We start from the raw sequence: 20723 nt of genomic DNA, 5'->3' as shown, positions 1-20723 counted from the left end.
AAAAAAAAAAAAACAATATTTTAAAACAAATATAAAAAAAAAAGGGGGGGCCGCCTTGGCTGGACGCCCAGCCAGCGGCGGTGGCGCCAGCTGCAGACGCCGCCACCAGTGGGCTGGCGCCTGGGCTGGACGCCATAGCCACGGCTGCGGCGCCTTGATTAAACGCCACAACCGTGGCTATGGCGTCCAGCCCAGGCGCCAGCCCACAGGTGGCGGCGTCTGCAGCTGGCGCCACCGCCGCTGGCTGGGCGTCCAGCCAGGGCGCCCCACCTCCGTCACTGCGGTTTTTCCTTTTTTTTTTTTTTTTTTTTTTACAAATTGTACCTTGCCTCCTTGGGACCTCCTTCCCTCCGCCGCCGCCGCCAATTCCTTGCCTTGCCGCCTCGACATTGCCGTTGTTTGATTTTTTTTTTTTTTTAGAGAGGTTGAAAGAAGATGAGCGATGAGAGTGTGAGTGATGAGAGTGTGAGTGTTTTTTTTTAAGGTTAAGGGCAATATTGTCAAACCAAGTAAATTTTGTGGGCTTTATGTAGTAATTTGTGGGCGATGTTTAACAAATCCCTTTTTTTATTATGTTTCGCAGCTTGTATGTACTCAACTTTGCTGATTGCGTGCTTTTGTGTGTCTTTCTTTGGTCATGGCCTTCGCCTTTCAATGACCATGTGATGATTCAATTTTTACACTTGTAATATTGGGGAGCAGATTAACCACAGGTTCTTACACATGCAGCATCCGTAGCTAGGTAGTGGGATCTTGAGTGGAGTGTTCGTTGCTTTTCTTATTTTTATTATTAATTACTTTTGAAGTCATTTAAACTCAATTTTACTTTCATACTACTTCTATTGGTTTGAGTTTTGAATAAAGGTCTTAATGGTTCCAATTTGTAAGATTTAGTTTGGTTTTGGTTATTGGTTTTGAAACTATCTTTAATTGAGTTAGTTTTCCGCTGGTATTTTCTGATAAAGCCTTAACGTTTGAACACGTGGTGGTAGCACGCCAGTAATTTTCTTGAATATTGTTCAGGGTCCTCACAGGTTTAAAGAGAGAATTATTGGGGTGTTACACACTCTTTCACTGTCGAATATTGTGTTCATTGCAATAATCAGGAAGAGAAATAGCATGCATACCTTACACTTGTTATTTCTAGATGTATGGAACAAAGAAAAGATGAGTCATGAAGGTATATCTGTAATGGTGTTGTAGTGAGGATTTGAAAGGAAGAAGATGAAAAATGGAGTAGTAGTACGCTAATCACAAAGTCACATCTAATAAAAAGACATTTTATGAGTGAAAGATTAAAAAAATTAAAGTAAAAAAAAATTAAAGTTGTTGGGGGGGGGGGGGAGCCGTGACTTAGCTTTGGTAATTGAATTGTATCATGCATGTAATGCATGCTTCTTCATTATCAAAGCATGCACATTTGTCCTTTGTGGTTTTGTTTTATTTTATTTTCAACCAATTATTTATTTATTTATTTATTTTAATTTTTTATATTATTATTATGTATTAAAAGGTGATTCAAAATATTAGAATAATATTAAAAATAGGATAGATGAAATCAGTAGTGCTAAACTTTTATCCGGAGTTAGGAAGAAATAATATAGAGAGGGTCGCAGTTTTAAAATTGTATGGATTAGAGGGTCAATATTTAATACTCCCGACCATGATATATCAAACGGAGTAATTGTTACATATGTCAGTGATAACAACATGGTTTTTATTTTATAAGATAAACTTATTACTATTATTAGACTACGATAACACGATTGGGATATGATAAAAAATACTGATAAGATTTACATCCTATAAAAGGGAGATTTCCCTTATCTGAAATCACCATTCACCCCTTATCCACCCAAAAAAACACACCTCTTACCTTTTCATCTTCGGTTTCCATGGCTCCCGTCAACCAATACCGTTAAGCTCTCTCTCCGTTCGACGAGCATTTTCGAGTGCTAAATTTATATTTAGCTTTGATTATGGCGTCAGTGGTGCTACTGATGGCGATAATGATTTTATAATCATGAATAAATGACGACTTGAAGTTTCTGGCACGGAGTATACAAGGTTCGAGTTGTGCTTCAAATTAACATCGTGTTTTATTCGAAAATTAGAAGTACAAATTGTAATAGTTTTGTATACTCCAAAATTATAAATAAACATCACTTACATTCGTCTCTAATTATCGCGGTTGTTGTTAGCATAATTAAATTTGTTATTATAATTATTAAATTATGCAAAATTTATTAGTTGATTGAAAGTAAAAAAAAAAAAGTATAAAAATAGGGGATCAAAATTTGGTGTCTACAAAATATCCCTCATTGATCGAGTTTGGAACAAATGATGATCAATGATTAGAAAAAGATAGTAAATTTTGATCCTTAAATAGAACTTTTAAAGAAACTAGAGTAAAATATAAAAAAAAAAAAAAAACGCTAATAATTATCAAGCATTTACTTAAATGTGGCTGAATACTTGCGGTTAAATACGACGTATTGATTGTGGTTAAAACTTAATCGTCAATTATTTGCAGTTAGAAAATTGGCTTAAAAGTTTTGATTAATGATCAGTTGTGGTTTAAAAAAACTAGCTTCGAGAAATCTCGATTGCGGTTGAAAAACCGGTTTAAAAGTTTTGTTTGATTATCTCATGATCAATCGTGGTTGAAAAACCAGCGATAGGAATCTTGATCGCGGTTAAAAAACCGGCTTAAAATTTTTGATATATTGACCAGTCGTGGTTGAAAAAATAGCTTTGGAAATTTCAATTAAGAACTTAATCGTTCATTAATAACGGTTGGAAAGATCGGCTTAAAAGTCTTCATATAGCATGGAGATAATAAACAGCTTGAGACATATCCAAGTGCAACCATAAAATTGGATAAAAGGACATTCGAAGGATTAATTTGGTTTTGTTTAACTATCCTATTCATGTAACAAAAAGAGCAAGTTCCATGGGTACTTTAATATGAGAACATGGAGTAAAAAGACTATTGATTGTTGTCATAACACATGCATGTAAGAAAATTTGAATGAAAAAAATGGCATGTTGTGGTGGGACTAGATACGTGAAGGCTTATTTGTGTTTCAATGTATGATGGAGGTTTTCTTTACCTATATAATACGAATTGGATTTAGATTGGGTGGAGCTTCACCCGCATCCATCCACTGTTCTAATCGCTCCATCCACATCCATCCGTTACTCTCTTCATCCATTATCCATATCCGTCTATCCATCATCCGCGGATGAAACGGGTAGAACGGAAACTAATGAATGAGTATTAAAGTGAAATTTTATTAATAAAAAAGGAAAAAAAAAAATATTGTTTGAAAAGTTAATTTGCAACAAAGAAAAAAGTAATTTCTTAGACATTTCATATTCTATTATTAAAATTCTTAGATTCAAAATTTATTATATGTTAAACTGATCCATCACCCGTTTCATCCGTCACCCACTTCTCATCCATTTAATTTGGGTTTTTGTCTATTTATTTAAAGCGGATGGAGCGGGTTAGCGGATATCTACTTAATATTTCCATCCTTATTTAGCACGGGTACTTTTATGAGTTGTCAAAAAAGAAAGTGATACGCATGAAAAAAAAAAAAAAGAAGCAAGTGATGCAATAAAAAAAAAAAAAAATGGAGGATGTAGTTTAGAAAAAAAATAGTCGTGGGAGGTTTTGTTAGTTTCATCTTAATACTCCGTAAATACTTCTTCCTTTGTCATCCCTCTATCAATTTCCTCACCCTAAACATCATAACTACCATGACACCTAAACGCTTGCCCAACTTCGACCACCGCACCGCTGCAATCTGCTAGTGACCGGTGTGACCCTTATCAGCACAACAACCACTGCATCAACCTTGCTCCGCCGAAAAACATTAAACTTCAACGAGAACCATGTAGCAACGTCAAAAGGATGCTCATTTGCTTGAAAAAACTAAGGGAGTTATCTATTTCCTATCATGTATCTTTTATACAAATACTCAAAAAGTTTTCTAACACATTTTGGTTTGTAAGGCCTATTAGAGCTCATTTTAGTAGCTTCATAAGTTCATATGTGTGAGGGATGTGTGTAATCCTAGAAGTTTAAGTAGTGCTTTAGTAATTTACTTTGTGAACTGTTTTAATCTATACTATATATTAAAAGGTGTTTTTAATCAAGGATACACACCACGTGTCACCCTCCATTCCACTAACAGTATGCCATCTTCGCTATCTAATAATGTTTATTTATTCTTCTTAAATATAGTTAATGTAGACCAATGTAGAGTTGTAGACCATGATAGTGTATTTAGGGTGTGTTATGTTCACCTTATTTTCACTTATTTCAGGTATAATAAGTTCAGATAAGTTCTGTTAAATTCAGATAAGTTCAGTTCAAGTTTAATAAGTTCTGATAAGTTCTGTTAAACCCAGTACAAATTACAATTAAAATAAGAGATAAGTTCATATAAATTAAGGTAAGTTCATATCAGTGAAAATCAGGAGAATAGAACACACCCATATTCGTAATTTTATGTTGCTATATATATATATATATATATATATATATATAGAAGAGGAGATATATTAATTAATAAATAAACAATCCAAGTACATGGCTAAAAAGCCCAAAACACAATGCCAATGCTGGAAATATAAATATCCAGAAAAAAATTTATGTTGCTATGTATTTGTTAAGTATTATGGAGTACTCCATATTATATATTAACTAGAACACAATTTTCTTAGATTAAATCTAAACTAAATAGGCATACTTAATATTATTATGTACATCAAAAAATTAAAATAAAAATGAAATTCATCTACGAAAAATACAACTGTACACATAAAAATTGGGAACTATAATACAATAATATTTTAAGTATCGATCCGGGACATCGCCTGACTAAACACTAGTTAATGTATTAAAAAGGCATGTTATGATAGCTCGACTTCGAAGTTCATGCTTGCTTTATTTTATTTTATTTTATTTTTTATTATTACCATAAGGATGTGAATAAAGCCTAATAGGTTTCTTGTATTACACGCATATGTATTACATGTGTTTCTTAGCTCATTTATAAGTCTTGGGCTACATAAGTGATTCCCTTTGTTTATTGAATTTCAGGACCGCAGGGGTTTAATGATATTATTATGTAAATTGGTCCAAAACAAGACTAGACTTGGAAATTAAAGTCTAAAAAAAAAGTACGAAGATTTCTATTTCTTTCTTGAAGTTTATTTGTTATTTACAGCAACATTCAGATGTTCTATAATGCCAAGCAATCACCTGTTCAAGATGCCTGAGGCCTGAGTGTTAGACTGGTTTAACAAAATTTCTCATTAATTTTCCTAATTTATTTCTATTCCACTAATTAACTTCTTTTTCTTTTCTTTACTATGGGAATCAAAGTCACAATCGGATGGCCTGTAATTGATTTAGATATCAGGAAACGGTTGCCATATATGTGCTGATGTTTTTAGTTACCTCCATCCATTCATTCAACATCCGAATTGACCAAGTTTGATACGCAGATGTAATCCCCTATAACCACAGCAAAACCGGCGGCATAATTCTACAATTTTGCACGAGCTCAATAGGCAGAAACAAAACTAGCTTAGATCATTTTTACAAGTACGCTATACTAACTAGGTTTGATTACAACATGGTCAGCAAACATAGGATACCTGCAAAATCAGACCCATGAACTGAGATAAAATTCACCGGTGTTGCACAGCAAGACTATGTAGTCCTTGCTGCATCTACAGAGCCTGTACACTTGCTCACATCCTCTGTCGGCACCTCAGAGCCACTAGCAATACACATGTCTAACTTCCGTCTCTTTGCTGCCAATCGAGGTCTCAACTGCAAGAACAAATGAAGCCAGAGACAAACACCTCAGTGATACCAATTTAAGCAACTAGAAATCAGAATAATACAATCCTTGCTCCAACAACAACAAATAACTCTCCAACTAATATACCATTACTCTCACTACAAACGGCTACTTAAAACCCAACTTGCATGATCATCCTTGTGTAGCATGCTAAGAGAGCTTCCCCACACTTGCAGACCATTGATTATTAAGTGAATATCAGCCACATATCAGCTGTTGCATGATCAATTGCAAACTACCTCTTTTGTCATCACAACTCCCCCCCCCCCCCCCTTTCTCTCTGTCCACAGTATTTTTAGAGGCATTCGGATAATTGCATCAATGATATAATGTTTTCTGTCTAATACATGGTTCAGATCAAGGAAATCTTAAAATTAACAATGACAAATGTTGTTGAGTAATCCAACTTGTTAAATTGACTAAGTTCAAAAGACAGATATGTTCCAAATTCAAAAGTGCAGGGCATTCAGGCCATTACAAATATCCACACTTTTTTTTCCCTCCAGATTGTTGCAATGTACTGTAGCACTAAACAAATATTTTTGCTAGCCAGTTTAACCCTTTACCCTCACCCAATCCCTAACCAAGAAAATATAGCCAAACATGTCTGTGCAATACATGGGAAAGCATGACTCACAGACTCGGTAATCAATATAAAGTACAAATGTAAAAAGCAAAAAATAAATCTGTACTTGACGAATACTGGTAGGTGAACATATGCATTATCATTAAATTTTCGCCAAATATACATTAATTAGTCCAAAACCCTAATTAGTCCACTCCATAAACTAATCTGTTTCAACCACCATCTGCTTAACTCTCCATTTGCTCCTTCTAATTGACAACTTTCACAACAATAAGGTAGTAAGGTGTAAGGCATACGACATTTCAGCTCCTTTCCAAAAGGAAAAAGGATCTATACGATGCATAGCCCTGGCAGGAGATAAAGGAGTGTGCAAGCACCAAGGATACTGTATATAACATACAACACCCACCCAGTCCTCACCCAGCGTCCCAGCATTGATGTTAAAAATAAGATATACTCCAAAACACACAAGAATTTTCCTAGTGCCCCCTTGCAAGCTTTGTTCTAGTCACCAAGCAGCTAGGTTCAAGTCTACTGTTAAAGCAAATGAAAGGGTTAACAGCATTAACCTGCACCCCTTTATACCCTCCCCCCCGCCACTCCCATATACTCTGTACTAGGCCTTTAGTATGGCATATTAATAGTGGGAGCAATTAGACTAACCATTTCAATGTACTTCAATTGCTTCATTACTTCTTCAATTTCCAGTTCCTGGCACATTTAAAGATGCAATAACTCAGATGAAGATTTAAAGCATACTCTGATTAAAGCTTTACAGTTCAAATTTCCAATATCAAACTAGACACATAAGACACAATGAGCACTCAAATAAACATATAAACCACATTCTAAAGTTAATGTAGGAGCTAAAAAGTTATACAAGAAAATTTCAACAACCAGTATAACAAACAATGAAATATTGTGAGCAAACCTCATTTGGCAAAATACTCATTCTAAACTATTGTACTCCTGTTCCCTATTCCAAAACAAAATTCCATAGTATTATACTAAAATATTAGACCTGGTTATTGGGTTGAGCGGGTCAGGTCAGGTCAAAAAGGGTCACAATTTATAGAGTCAATAGCAGGTCGGGCCAATGTGGGTCGCAGATCAATAATGGGCGGGCCAATAAACTATCAATAAGAATAAATAATGGACAAAGCCATAATTAAGTACATATGAGTACGAAAATATGTATGTAAATTTTTTTTACATTATCTATTTTCTTTATGTATTAAATTGGACAAATATTTTGGCCTTATATTGGCCTTGTCCATTAAGGGCCCTATAAGCTTGGCCCTAACCCTATTATCATTGGGTTACCCTTTCCAATAACCAGGTCTATAGAGTATGTTTAGATGCCCTAAAATGATTTCTCAATAATCCACCACTACCAGAAACAAAGAAGTTTATACAGGTCTGATATGGGTTTCATCTATTTGTCGATTGGGGACTGAATCATGGGAATGAGGTGTCAAAGTACATCTCTTAACAAGGAACCAGTCGTTTAGATTTACCATGATGTATGATTCCCTATGACAAAAATCGCATAGGTTCTTATGGGTGGATATTAAGATCAAAGATGTCTCCAAATTTGAAGAATATAAAGATCTAATAAGAAAATTACAAACAATTGTAGTGAACAATGGTCTCTTTGTAGATCCATATTTACATTAATTTGCGGTTGTTAGGTTTACTTTTTAGTGGGTGTGCATTAACATAATCATATCTTTGGAGAGTTGGAGGTGCCACAGCCCACAGGTGACACTTCCTACCCCTCCACAGGCAAGAAGTAATGTGACCAGTTTGGGAGGACATTAGTCCACCCTGAAGATTCTTAGTTAGTTATGTGATGGACCTTTTGCTTGCAATGGCCCTAAAGCTTTCCACCGAAGGGTGACTTAGTCAATTGTCCAAGGTTAATCAAGTTAACCCCCAAAGACCAGTTGTTAGTTTGCTGTGAATCAAGGAAATCAAGGGTAACCGCCTCAACAAACTATGAGAGTGTATGAGAGGAGACGCAAACAACAAGGCACAGGGCAGGAATACAATCACAGGCTGTCACAAGAAGACAAACAAGGAAATTCTCCACTGATTGGTGAGGCAACAGGGCTGCATTCACCTGACATAGAACAGGACAAAATTCCTAATGATTAGGGTAATTGAACAAGAGAGGGAGCTGGGTATAAAAGGCAGAGGAATAGGAAAGTGTAGGGTATGCTGAGAGAAGTAATTAAAGTAGCCGTAGAATAGTAGTTTAGCCTCCAAGGTAGAGTCTTTCACCATTGTAACAGTTTAGCCTTGAATATCAATCAAAGAACCCAGCTTTATTCCTCTATTTCATTCTATTTTCTGTTCCTCTTACCTGTTGAATTTGTAGTCTATAGCATAGTTCTCCTTTTTGGGATATCAAACTTCCAAGGACAAAGAGCATAATACGAGAGTTGGCCCTACTTCTCCTAAAGTGAAATGGCCATGTGGTTGGCAATGTTGATTTTGTAACAAAGGGTGGAGCAATGAAGGTAACTACTCGAGATAGAAGACTCCTCACTCCGAACAATGGGATGCTAGATCCTCCAAAAATGTTTAACCCTTAATTTTGGCCAAATTCTAAAAAGGAGATTTTTTTTTCCTAGCAATAACATGTTAGAAAAACTCACTGCTCTTCCCCGTTAAGGCATACCACAAATTACTGGAAGTATAATCATCTTGTGGGTTAATTAACTGAACTTCAACAAATGTACTCAACGCAAAATATAAGCAAATACAAACATAGACAAATCTCGGTCCAACAAAGTTCAAAATTTTGAAAGATTTCAGAGTGAAAATACAACTTCATGGGTCTAGAAAGGAGGATCAAGGTGGACAAAGGCACTGGCTAATGGCTAGGAGTCGGATCCTATATCATCTCTCAAGGAAAGATTGGTAAATTGTCAAGATCTAAAGCATCATGTTATTGCTCCCATTCGTTTCATTAATCGAGATGCTTTGAATTGTTTGGGCCTTGATAACGAAATCAGGACATTATTTTATTGATATTGGCATGTGTACTATGTTGTCACTATGTGTACATATACGTTTGCTAATTGTACTCTTGAATTGTTATCGAATGTTGTGAAAACAGGGCATGGAATTTTACTTTATAAACAATAATGAATGAGAGCTATTGTACGTTTTTTGCTTGGACTTTGGTTGAGTATATATGCTGAAAATCAACCCATTAGATAATAACACTTAGTATTTCCATGATAAAATTACTCACCTGTAAAAGCCTCAAAGGTTAGTGGAGTAGTTGTTTAGGGAGGGCTGAGCAATATTGTTCAGAGTGAGGCTAACTTATCCACTTTCCCAGACTCGGAAAATGGAGCACTTACCTATGTCGACATGACATGACAGTGATGACACTCACTCAGACATATGGGGAGGTGAGGAGTAAGCCCTATGATTTATCAACCTTGTATATAGGTATATAGACGCAAAGACATTATTACCTGTGGTACAGAACAGTCAGCATGAGATGGATTCCAAAGAACAGAATGAAAACAATCCCAATTGTCAGTCTGGACCTCAAACAGAGGAGCCCTGCATACAAAAGACACTTTGAGTAGGCCTCATTAAATATTAGATAAGAATTATGCCAAGAATAATGCCAATAAGCAAGTAACAAGCAATGAAAATGCAAGGAATAATTATTTAGGGGAAGGGTATGTTAGTCATAGTCTATTAGTAGTAACTTGGGGAATAAGCTAGAGGTTTGTTAGGAGGGACTTTCTATTATAAATAGATCTCATTAGGAGAAAAGAGGACATGTAAAATATTGTGTGGTTTCTCATTGGGAGAGAGTGAGCCTCTCAAAAGCTCATACTTAGGAGGGAATCCACCTCTCGAAAAAGTGGAATTATCATTTGATTTACTGTAATTCTCATCTTATCAATATAATCATCATTTTCTTCTTATTTTCTGCCATTGTTAGTGCTGTAAACCATGTCAGTTCCTAGCAAAAAAATCCTAAGTCCTCTATGAAAACAATGTAGACCAGTTGAACAAAAAAACCACTTTAAACAATGGATTTGCAAGAGGATGAAGCATTGGATCGTAAGGGATGGAGGAGGAAGATTTTAGTTGATGACCACACGGAATAATCAAATTTGGTTCATGTAGCCGACCCCACTTATGTGATTAAGGCTTTTGATTATTATTATTATTATTATTATTATTATTATTATTATTATTATTATTATTATTATTATTATTATTATTTTTATTATTATTATTATTATTAGGGAATTTTGACTTTTACCACCTTCAAATAACCACTTAATTGAATTTACCACCTCCAAAAAAAAAAGATTTACTTTACCACCACCAAAATTTCCAAAAATTCGATTTTACCACCAACTAACGGATTCCGTCCATGAATCCGTTAGTAGGGCCCACCTTTTTGACGGTTCTTCTTCATCTTCCCCGATTTCCATATCAACCCAGCCAGCAACGAAATTAACACACCATGGTTGGTCGGAATTTCGTGTGGGGGCAAGGGAGGGGTCGGAATTTGGTGTAACTTAGGGAGGTGATCGGAATTAGGTGGTGGTTAGGGTTTTAGGAGTGCGGAATTTGGTGGTGGCTAGGGTTTTAAGAGTTGTCGGAATTAGGGGGGCTATATGGGTGGTCGGAATTTGGTGGCTAGGGTTTTGAGGTCGGAAATTGGTGAAAGGGGGTCGAAATCCGGTGTGGGGGCTGTGGCTGGGTGCGGTGCGATGCGGTGTTAGCGGTTAGGTGGTGGGGTCGTTGGTCGTAGTGATTAGGTGGTGGCTAGGGTTTTGAGGTCGGAAATTGGTGGAAAGGGGGTCGAAATCGGTGTGGTGGTTGTGCGGTGCGGTGCGGTGGTTGTGGCTGTGCGTTGCGGTGGTAGTTATTAGGTGGTGGGGTCGTTGGTCGTAACGGTTAGGTGGTGGGGGCTGGTAGCGGTTAGGTGGGGGGGCTGGTCGTAGCGGTCAGGTGGTGGGGCTGGTCGTAGTCGGTCCGGTGGTGGGGTCTCGACGGTGGCAGCAACCACCGGTTGATGGATGGGGTTTTTTATTTTTTTTTTTTGTTTTTTTTTTTTTTATTTTTTTTCTAAAGCTTACCCAATAATATGGCGACACGTGTGCAAGGTAGGCCCCACTAACGGATTTATGGACGGAATCCATTAGTTGGAGGTGATTGGTGGTAAAACTGATGTTTAATTTTTTTATGAGGTGGTAAAGTAAATCTTTTTTTTTTTTGGAGGTGGTAAATTCAATTAAGTGGTTATTTGAAGGTGGTAAAAGTCAAAATTCCCTTATTATTATTATTATTATTATTATTATTATTATTATTATTATTATTATTATTATTATTATTAATCCACGTTTCAAGGACCTATGAAAGGACCAAATGGTGTGAAAGCCAGAGTTGCAAAATTCAACACCCCTCAACAAATTCCACTATTCCAGAAAGTTAATCTGTACTGGTGAGAAATATTAAATTTCTGAAGATTAATTCAGATAAATAAAAGTTAGAGTTAGTGAATTTAGAGATCTAGGTCTGAACTTCTTCATGTCAGGAAGAGCCAACTAAAGTTGAAAAAATTGGCATTGAAAGTGCCTTTATGGTTTTTCTTAAAAAGAGAGAAAGAGATACTTAAACCTACTAGTGGTCCTTGGCTCCACCAACACAACCATCTCAAAAGAAACTTAAACCTAAAGTGAAAATGACTTGTGCCCTTGTCCTCAAAGATCTGTAGGTTTCGTACCTTCAATGTACAACACTATATAGCTAAACTATAAATTTACTCACTTTTGGTAAACCAAGCCTTTCTTCATAGCCATTAAATGAGCATTGGTACAATGATTCTTTCAAGTATATTTCAAAACCTCTTAAATATAAGTTATATAACACAATTACAACATATTCCATCATGCAACCAGGACATTGTCAGACATCCTCAAGCAAGCAACTCAACCATTCAAAGTGATCTTATCCTTGCTAAGAAGATTAATTACTAACCATCCTAATGTTTCAAGAAACCATTTCCAAAGAATGGCTCTTTAAATGATAGGATTATCAACTCTAACAGACGTAGACATTTGACCTTTCTAATATGCACCTATTCCCATGCCATATACTAGTAAATTAAGTACATATGTATAGTAGGAAAACTGCTCCCTAAATCCATTATTCACTCTTACACAAGCTAAATACTAAAAAAACACTGCAGTCCTGAGATGGGCTTCCAAAAGCCCACTTTATCGGCAACATAAAGCCGAACCATAAATTGAAAGTCTATGGGCCACTTCTGTAACTGGCCAGACTGCAAATCCTGGAATGAAGGTTTGACCCCACCTGTTTCAGATTAAGGAATCTCCAAAGTATCACAATTAGTGACTCCACAAATCCAAGAGCCTCATTAATTATATAAAGGGGTCCAGCATCCATCACATATTTAATTTTAGATGAGATCTTGTCAGCTGACCCAATGCATTCCTTTTTTTTTTTGGGTGCAATCCAATGTATTCCTTTTCAAATCTCTTTGCATAGCATAGATGACTTGTCTTTCCATTTTCTGTATTTCACAAGCTCCACTAATTGAGTGAATATGAAAGTTTGAAAAATCAGAAGGAAAAAAAAAAAAAAAAAACAAAAAAAACAAAGGTCAAGCACTCAAGCCAGCTGGGTGCGCATTAGCAAGGCTAAATAAAACCATCCCTTTTTTAGAAGATCTTAGCTACTATCCCACTGATATGTATGAATTATTTTATCTTTTAATATCTTTATATTTGATTCTTAACTCTCTAAATAAGATTAGTTAGTAATAATGCTCGCATTTATATTATTGTTTCGGAAAATAAATAATGTGTTTTGGGCTATTTTGAAGTATAATTTGCAAGTTGTTGCAGTATAATAATTAACTTATATGTCTAATAATTGTGTCATGGTGGTATATTAGTATAATTTTTATAATTCAATGAGTGATTTGTTGGTTTGATTGGAATTTGTGCAGGTCTGGAGATCACTAACTCAAAGAAGGCAAATTAATAAGACAAGCCAATCCCCATTATTTACCCACCTAATCCCACGGATTGCAACGCAGCCAACATTAGCATCAAAAAGGAAAAGAACTAAACTTTTCCTTATGAACATCAAAGCCCACACACAAACAAAGCAGCAAGAAGAAACGGAAATTTTAATTTCCTTTTAACTCCCACGCAAGAAGAGCAGTGGCAAGAACCAAAGAACAAAGAAGGAAAAGAAATATTTCCCAATGAGATCAACATACATCATGCAAGAAAGGAAAGAACGAGATTGAAATCCCACAAAATTTGTCAAAGATTGGATCTTGGAGAACACGAATCTACAGCAGCAAGTATAAAGAGAACAGAGAGGACAACCGCACAGGGGCATCGGAGGAGCAGTGACAAAGCACGGAGAAGAGAGAACGGAGCCGAATTCGAAGTTTTCGGGTAGATTTTCAGACGATAAGTTATCATAATTGGGTGATGTTCTCTGCAATTATGAGTAGCTAATTTCTCAATTCTAGGGTTTAGATGAAACCCTTTTAGAATGATTTTATAATTTAATTGTTTGACAATTATTTCTCATTTTATGATTGCACAACTTTCGATTACTTTGCTCAATTATTGTTTTCCAATTTACGTTGATAATAGTTCTAGTAAAACTATATATTGGCTTAATTGATTATCTAATTTAAATCCTTTGTTCTTGTAGTCCAGAGTGTGATGTTATGCAATGGTGCTTATTGATTTGTGAGCAATTAGTTGAATAATTTATCCTTACATAGATATATTATGCCACCTACTTGATCACGATATTATTTACTTTAGAGCACTCCAGACTTGTAGTCTTGGTTGCTTGATAAAAACCTATTACTCCTCTTTCTAATTGACTTATTAGTCGTATTTATGGTGATGAATTCAACCGTCCTAGGGTCCCTCCAGATTGATTGTTCTATGTGATTATTTTATTATTCTTGTCAACTTATTTGTCTCATTTAATTTTTGTTTTTGATTCTTCTAGTTAAAACTACTCAAATTTTCTTTTCACTAGAATTAATTTAGTAGACTAGACTTGGAGTTATTCTACATTTCTTGTGGATACAATACCCTATTATTTATCACTATCTATTAAGAACTTGTACACTTGCAAAAATAGGGTTTTAAAGATTGTCTAAAATCACTAACACCCGCAAGTCTCTTTTGTAGTCCAGTCCCTCAACAATCGTCCAAAAATAGGTTGAACTTAAAAGGAGTTCAACACAAACGAAAATTCAAGGACTGTAAAAGAAGCTAATACTTCATAACTGAAAGCTTCAGCAAGAAGAACTGTAAAATCAGCTAATTTTAAAAAAAAAAAAATATAAGAAAAGAGAGAGGGAGAGAGAGAGAGGAAAGTTGGGAAGGAGCATGCCTAAAAGAGAAGAAAATAACAAACAAGTTGCAACATTTGCTGTTCAGATTACCTGCGCCACTTTCCACATATAGTTCCATCAATGTTGTCTCCCATGCCAACAATGACATCTCTACACTGAAGCCAATTACCAATAAAGGCCTTATGAGGTTTGCCAGATTTAGGTCCCTGAAGAGAAAATATTAGGAGTCACCTTTTGCCGCAGAATGTGAATTATATAAGACAGACCAATAATTGTGTTAAATGGAAATTTGTAAGCCTCACCGGAAAATTGACCGATTGCAATGGATCCAACTCCATTGGTTCAGGAAACGAACTGACTCCCCTGCATCAAACCAAAAGCAGATATAACTTGCATAGAAACCACAACTTGATTAAAAAATAAATATATATACACACACATATAGATGAACAAAAAAGACGACACTTGAACTGTAGGCACATTATTCTCTTGCTCAAGGTGTAAAAAAAAGTTCATTTTCAGGGTGCACAGTTATTAAAACTGTATGAGCATATTTTTCTCAGTTTCAACCTGACAAATTATGCAATTATAGCTCAAATATCACACCCCCTGACAATGGACTTGTAGTTCAAGTGTTTATGAGCCTGTGCGTCTGTGCCTCTGTACCATCTCACCATTTATCCCCCCCCCCCAATTTCCTCACCTAGTCACCTCTCACCTCCACGGAAAGCTTACCCCTACCTTCTCTCTCCCTTCACTAAAATATCCTCACTAGTAGCAAGTAATACTTCAAAATTATCAAAGGATTTTGAGCCATTAGTGGTCCAACAATGATGCTAACCCCTCCCAAGACTTCTCATATTTCAATCATAAGTTCTCTAATTTTTGTCCAAATAATAAGATATGGTTCCCCGTAGCTGGAAAGTAGAGAGGCAAGTATGGGAAAATAGCAATAATTGGCAAACATAACAGAGAATGAAATTTTCTTTATAGGCCATTGGGAAAATATATACTCCCTTCATCCCCAAAGCAAACTTCCCCAATAATTTTTCAGACATTCCAATATTCCATCCCAAAAGTTACAAAAATTATAGACAAGGGGTGTCACCTTAGTTTTAATAGACACACCGGAGCCGAGATACAAAGGGTTCCTACCATGGTTATAAGTTTCAAATGGGGTCACAATCGTGGTAATGATAGTGGAACCTCTTCCGTGGGTAATGTAAGTGGCATGTGGCTATTGCAACCTAATATTTCAGTCGCAATAAGCTTGCAATCCTTTGTGTGATTGTGATGCAGTGAGTGACACACCTAAAATTTGATACCATGATCCCTACACCCTACGAAAGGTGAAAGTGCCCACTCACAACAGATCTCTTCCCTATCTATGGGATCCGCTCAGATATTAATCTTTTCTCATTCTTTTTGGATTTTGCGGTAGAGTTTTGTGTTAAAAAAGCCCAAACATCAAGCAAAATAGAATCTAAACAAAAATAAAGCCTTAGTAACTTTAGCTACAGGCTACACGAGAGAGAAAGAGAGAGAGAGAGAGAGAGAGAGAGGGGGGGGGGATGGAGAGCATCACAACCTACAACTTATACTCTCTAGAGACCCTTGTTGTATCCTCGCAAGTCGCATCTTCAACATGGTATTAGAGCTAGACAAATAGATACTTGGACACAAGACCCAAATCAAAGCAGCAAATATTACAAATTTACAACACTAACTTCAAGAACTTTTAGTTAATATTAAGTTTTTTCCCTTAGCATCTATCTGACAAGCAACAAGGGCAGGCTTGCCTTGTGCATTTCCACTCGGTCATTGTTCACCAAAGAGGCATTAAAAAACAAACAAAGGGTGTCACCCGTATACAAATTGAAAGCAAAAGAAAGTATTTTTATTTCCATAAAAAAAAATAAAAAAATAAAAAATAAATAAAAAAGAAAGAAAGAAAGCAAAAGACAACAAATTATGCCATCAAGCCTATCATGAATTAGTTTATCTCCAAAACCAAGCCAAAAGATACTCACAAGCTACTACATAATACTTTCACTCTAGCTTTTCAAGAGCCTTAAGCATTGAATCTTAAATCCTAGTCCGGGGAAGCTATCCCCTCAAAAATTCATTTGTCATCCCATAAAATTTATATGTCGATTCTATCCCTTTTGAGTATGTGTGAAGACTCTTTCCAATAAAAGCCCTTCACATTAACCCTAACCCTATACCCATTGTATTACACGATCCAATAACCACCCCAACACACTACTAGCTTGTCAAAGGAAACACATTTCAAAGATCTATATCCTCCTCAAAGTTTAGTCTTACAAGGTAGAACTTCACAAATCCTATTAGCATAGATAGATACAACAGGACAGCCTAAGGACATTATTAAAAGATTCAATCAAGTAATCAAGATTACAAATAATTTCAGTGGGTGATATGAATGGTATCCTTTCATTTTCACCAGATTGAGTAAGGAAAAAGTATCAGCAAGTACGGAGAACACCTTAATGGACAAACGGCCACAAATCCACTAACCAAAAGGCATAACAGTAGGAATTAAGGAAAGGCAACAAACCTACACCACTTACTTCTACAAGCAATATTAAATGGATCTGATGATAAGCTGAACCTAACCTGCATGTCTTAAACCAATTTAAAGACATCAAACTTCAAACCTCCCAAAACTTCTCCTACTAGAACTACATAGTAGATACCTAACTTGTCATCCTATTCACAATTCTGCTGAGTGGAAGAGCAGATAATACAACCGTGACATTTCCAACAATTCTCAGTTCACACACCCAATAATCCAACTAGGCACTTCTGATTGAAATAAACATAAGATTTTTCTGGCAATTCAAACCCTAAAACAAGAAATCTCATGTCATAGCCAACTGACAAAATAACCAAGCAAAATGGCTATGAACCCAGATATTAAGATATGAAGCCCCTACCAAATACCATGTCAAAAAGTAATACACCACAGTATAAAAGTTCTCCCCTATAAAATTCCAAGTTGCTCAAGAAGAAAAGATCGATCACAGATGATGATAGAAAAGCGGCTAATAGATTACAAAGAGATTCCAACTCAAATCATCCCTGCAAAAGGCCAACACGACTTGATTTTATTGAATAAATTAGCAAATAGATTATTGAGCATCTGTATATTCCACATAGCTTATCATGTGTTTCCCCATGACCTTGTTTCATAGAGCTAAATTACCTATTAGCTATAGTAAGCAACTCACATCACTACCCAGTCACCATACCTTGAATTGGCTTTATTATGATCCCATTCTTTCTCTGATCTAATTATAAAGATTTAAGAATAACCACAACAATATAAGATACCCCCATAGTTCCACACCTATCGAAGGTACCACAACATTCACTCTTACTAAATTAGATAGCTAGTACCTATTGGTGAAAAATAAGTCATTCTTCACTAAATGTATATAAACTACATACCTGTTAAAGGTTATAGTTATTACTTGTTAGCTAACATAGAAAAGGTCACATATGTAATTGCGCCAATTTTTCATTAAGATACTTAAAGCCAATTGATTGGAACATACCGTGTAACAGGTCCACACCACTCAGGAACGAATGCTTGAAATCCTTTACCAACCCGGACACCAGTTATGTAAGGCTGAGAATCATTTAGCATCAGTGCTATTGGACTGAAATCTCCTTCAGATGTCACAGAGCCCTTATCAGTCCTGATAATTGATGACTTTCTTACTGCTCTCTCTTTTAACAAGTTATGCTTCTTTTTAGAGCACGGTTGACAATACCAATCATCAGTCGGAATCTTTCTTATGCACGGATTGAAGCATGATATATGGAAGGCTTTCTCACACTCATCACAAATTAGCATGTTTGTGTCTGCTGTACCGATTCGACTACAAACATTACAAGTTCGAGAGCAACTCCTGCCACTACATGATGGAGCTTCTTCCTCAGAAGTACCAGATCTATTTGACCCAGAATTAGACAACAAGCCATAACTTCGAAGAATAGAAACACAAAGACCCTTAACCGATATGGATTGGTCATTTCCCGTCACATCTACAACAACTGCACCAGAGGATGAACACTCATCAGTGTCATCTACTTTATTCTTCAACGGAGACGAACCGCTATCCAAATCAAGCCTTGACGATGAACAACTATCATCTACACTATACAACTCAAAACCCTTGTTCATCTTGTCTTTTCCATCAAAGCCACGGTCCTCAGTCACATAACCATCAATTGCCTCCGATGTTGTCAATGGTTGTTCTATTGAAGAAACCCTAGTAGCCTCCCTTTCATTTAATCCTTTATTTCTTGTGCCTAGGGTTATGGCAATGGCATTATTATCTGATCTAATACCCGAAGTACAGGCACCGTTAGGTAACGAGTTTTCCGAGAACATAGCTACAAAATTAGGGGCTACACTCTTTTGATTCTTCCTTCTTTCATAGACAAAAGTAATATTATCAGGTGATAGGGTTGGGAAAACAGGAACAGGATTCTTAGAAACCCTCTTTCTGTGATACACAAAATTAAGGGCAGAAGTTTCAGATGTAATACTGAGACCTGATAACTGTGAACAGCTTTGCATATTATTCAACATGCCTACACCAACATCAACTGCTCCACCCCCAAAAGCATTCCCCGCCTCGGGTTTCGAATCCATCTTCCATACATTACCATCCAACAAAATTGACATTCTCAAATCCACTAATCAAATTCAATTCAAATTGACATGCAATATCACCACAATAACATCAACGAAAACCAATAATTTCAATCAAACAAAAAGGGGAATTAAATCACTTACCACTATTTAAAACCCTAGATATCTCCTGCTCTTATCAAACCAATCAAAAACCCAGAATTTCTGTTCTATTTCCAACCATATATCGTTTAATCTGTGGAATAATGGGTTAAATTGATTCTAAAGTTTGCATTTTCAGGAAAAAAAAACACAATCTAGAATTGCAAACCCATGAAACAATTCAAGCCCCAACTTCAATGCATAAATTACACAAACAAACTATGCAGAAAAATAAGAAATCAAGCACATAGAACATTCAAGAAATTAACTTTGGGAAAGAAAATTGCATGAAATTGTATAAAAATAGTGGGTTTTTTTTTTCGACAGAAGTGGGGCAAAAGGGTGGAAAGAGAGAAGGGATGCACGTTTGAGGGGGCTGGTGGTGGGATGCCGGACTGTGTGAAGAGGGACTAGGACTAATGATATTTGTGCATATAGAGGAACATCACACTTCCAAATATCCTAGAAAACAGCACAAATATAAAAATCTACTAGTATATGAAGGTGGTATCAAGCTATAATTAATCCATGTCTATTGAGTAGAGAAAAGACACTAATTCGACATTGATATAGATCTGTGTGAACGGTTTGTTATGAATAAAGTGTTGGCCTAGTGGTAAGAAAAGAACTTTCTGTCGAATGTTTGTGACGACTAAAGTGTAGGTCTGATGGTGAGGAAGGAACATTCTGTCAAGTGTTTGTTATGAGCAAAGTGGTGGTGAGGAAAACTTTATGTCAAGTGTTTGTTATGAGCAAAGTGTTGACCTGGTGGTGAGGAAGGAATTTCAATGCTTGTTACGAGTGAAGTGTTGGCCTGGTGCCCTGGTGGCGAGGAACGAACTTTCTAATTACGAGGTTGGGGATATAAATCCTATTAAAGACATAGTTTGAGGGTAAGAGATTTCCTTACCATAAACAACTCGAGTTGGATTGACTTGTGAGAGGTTTTTGATTGGTAGGATAATTTTATTTCTATTAAGGACAAATTTTGAGAGTAAGAGATTCCCTTACCATAAACAAACC

At 36.1% G+C, this 20723-nt stretch overlaps 1 protein-coding gene across 2 annotated transcripts; it reads right to left on the bottom strand.

Annotated features, from left to right (window-relative positions):
* Window positions 1-5462: 5462 nt before the first annotated feature.
* LOC110716735 (zinc finger protein dpff-1-like) lies at window positions 5463-20276 on the bottom strand. Of its 2 annotated transcripts, XM_021895367.1 has the most exons (6): window positions 18454-20275; window positions 15178-15238; window positions 14966-15081; window positions 9960-10050; window positions 7132-7179; window positions 5463-5851 (listed from the first exon to the last, which is right to left on the bottom strand). In XM_021895367.1, exons 1-6 carry the CDS (start codon window positions 19590-19592, stop codon window positions 5729-5731), a joined length of 1578 nt encoding a protein of 525 aa, XP_021751059.1. In that variant the 5' UTR covers window positions 19593-20275; the 3' UTR covers window positions 5463-5728. The 2 variants fall into 2 exon arrangements, with proteins under 2 accessions (XP_021751059.1, XP_021751060.1); XM_021895368.1 differs by lacking the exons at window positions 14966-15081; window positions 15178-15238 and having other exon boundaries at window positions 18454-20276.
* Between the last annotated feature and the right edge of the window lie 447 nt (window positions 20277-20723).

Source organism: Chenopodium quinoa, unplaced genomic scaffold, assembly GCF_001683475.1.
Source record: "Chenopodium quinoa cultivar QQ74 unplaced genomic scaffold, ASM168347v1, whole genome shotgun sequence".
In the NCBI taxonomy this organism is placed as follows: Eukaryota; Viridiplantae; Streptophyta; class Magnoliopsida; order Caryophyllales; family Amaranthaceae; genus Chenopodium; species Chenopodium quinoa.
This window is presented reverse-complemented; position numbering and strand designations above follow the sequence as displayed.

Bases quoted from the DNA above. Each gene is read 5' to 3' on its own strand.
- LOC110716735 (XM_021895367.1), bottom strand. From the start codon at position 19,592: ATGTCAATTTTGTTGGATGGTAATGTATGGAAGATGGATTCGAAACCC. The intron at 15,082-15,177 runs GTGAGGCTTACA...TTTTCTCTTCAG, and splicing joins TGCAATCGGTCAATTTTCCG to GGACCTAAATCTGGCAAACC. The intron at 7,180-9,959 runs GTAATAATGTCT...TAAATGTGCCAG, and splicing joins CTGACTGTTCTGTACCACAG to GAACTGGAAATTGAAGAAGT.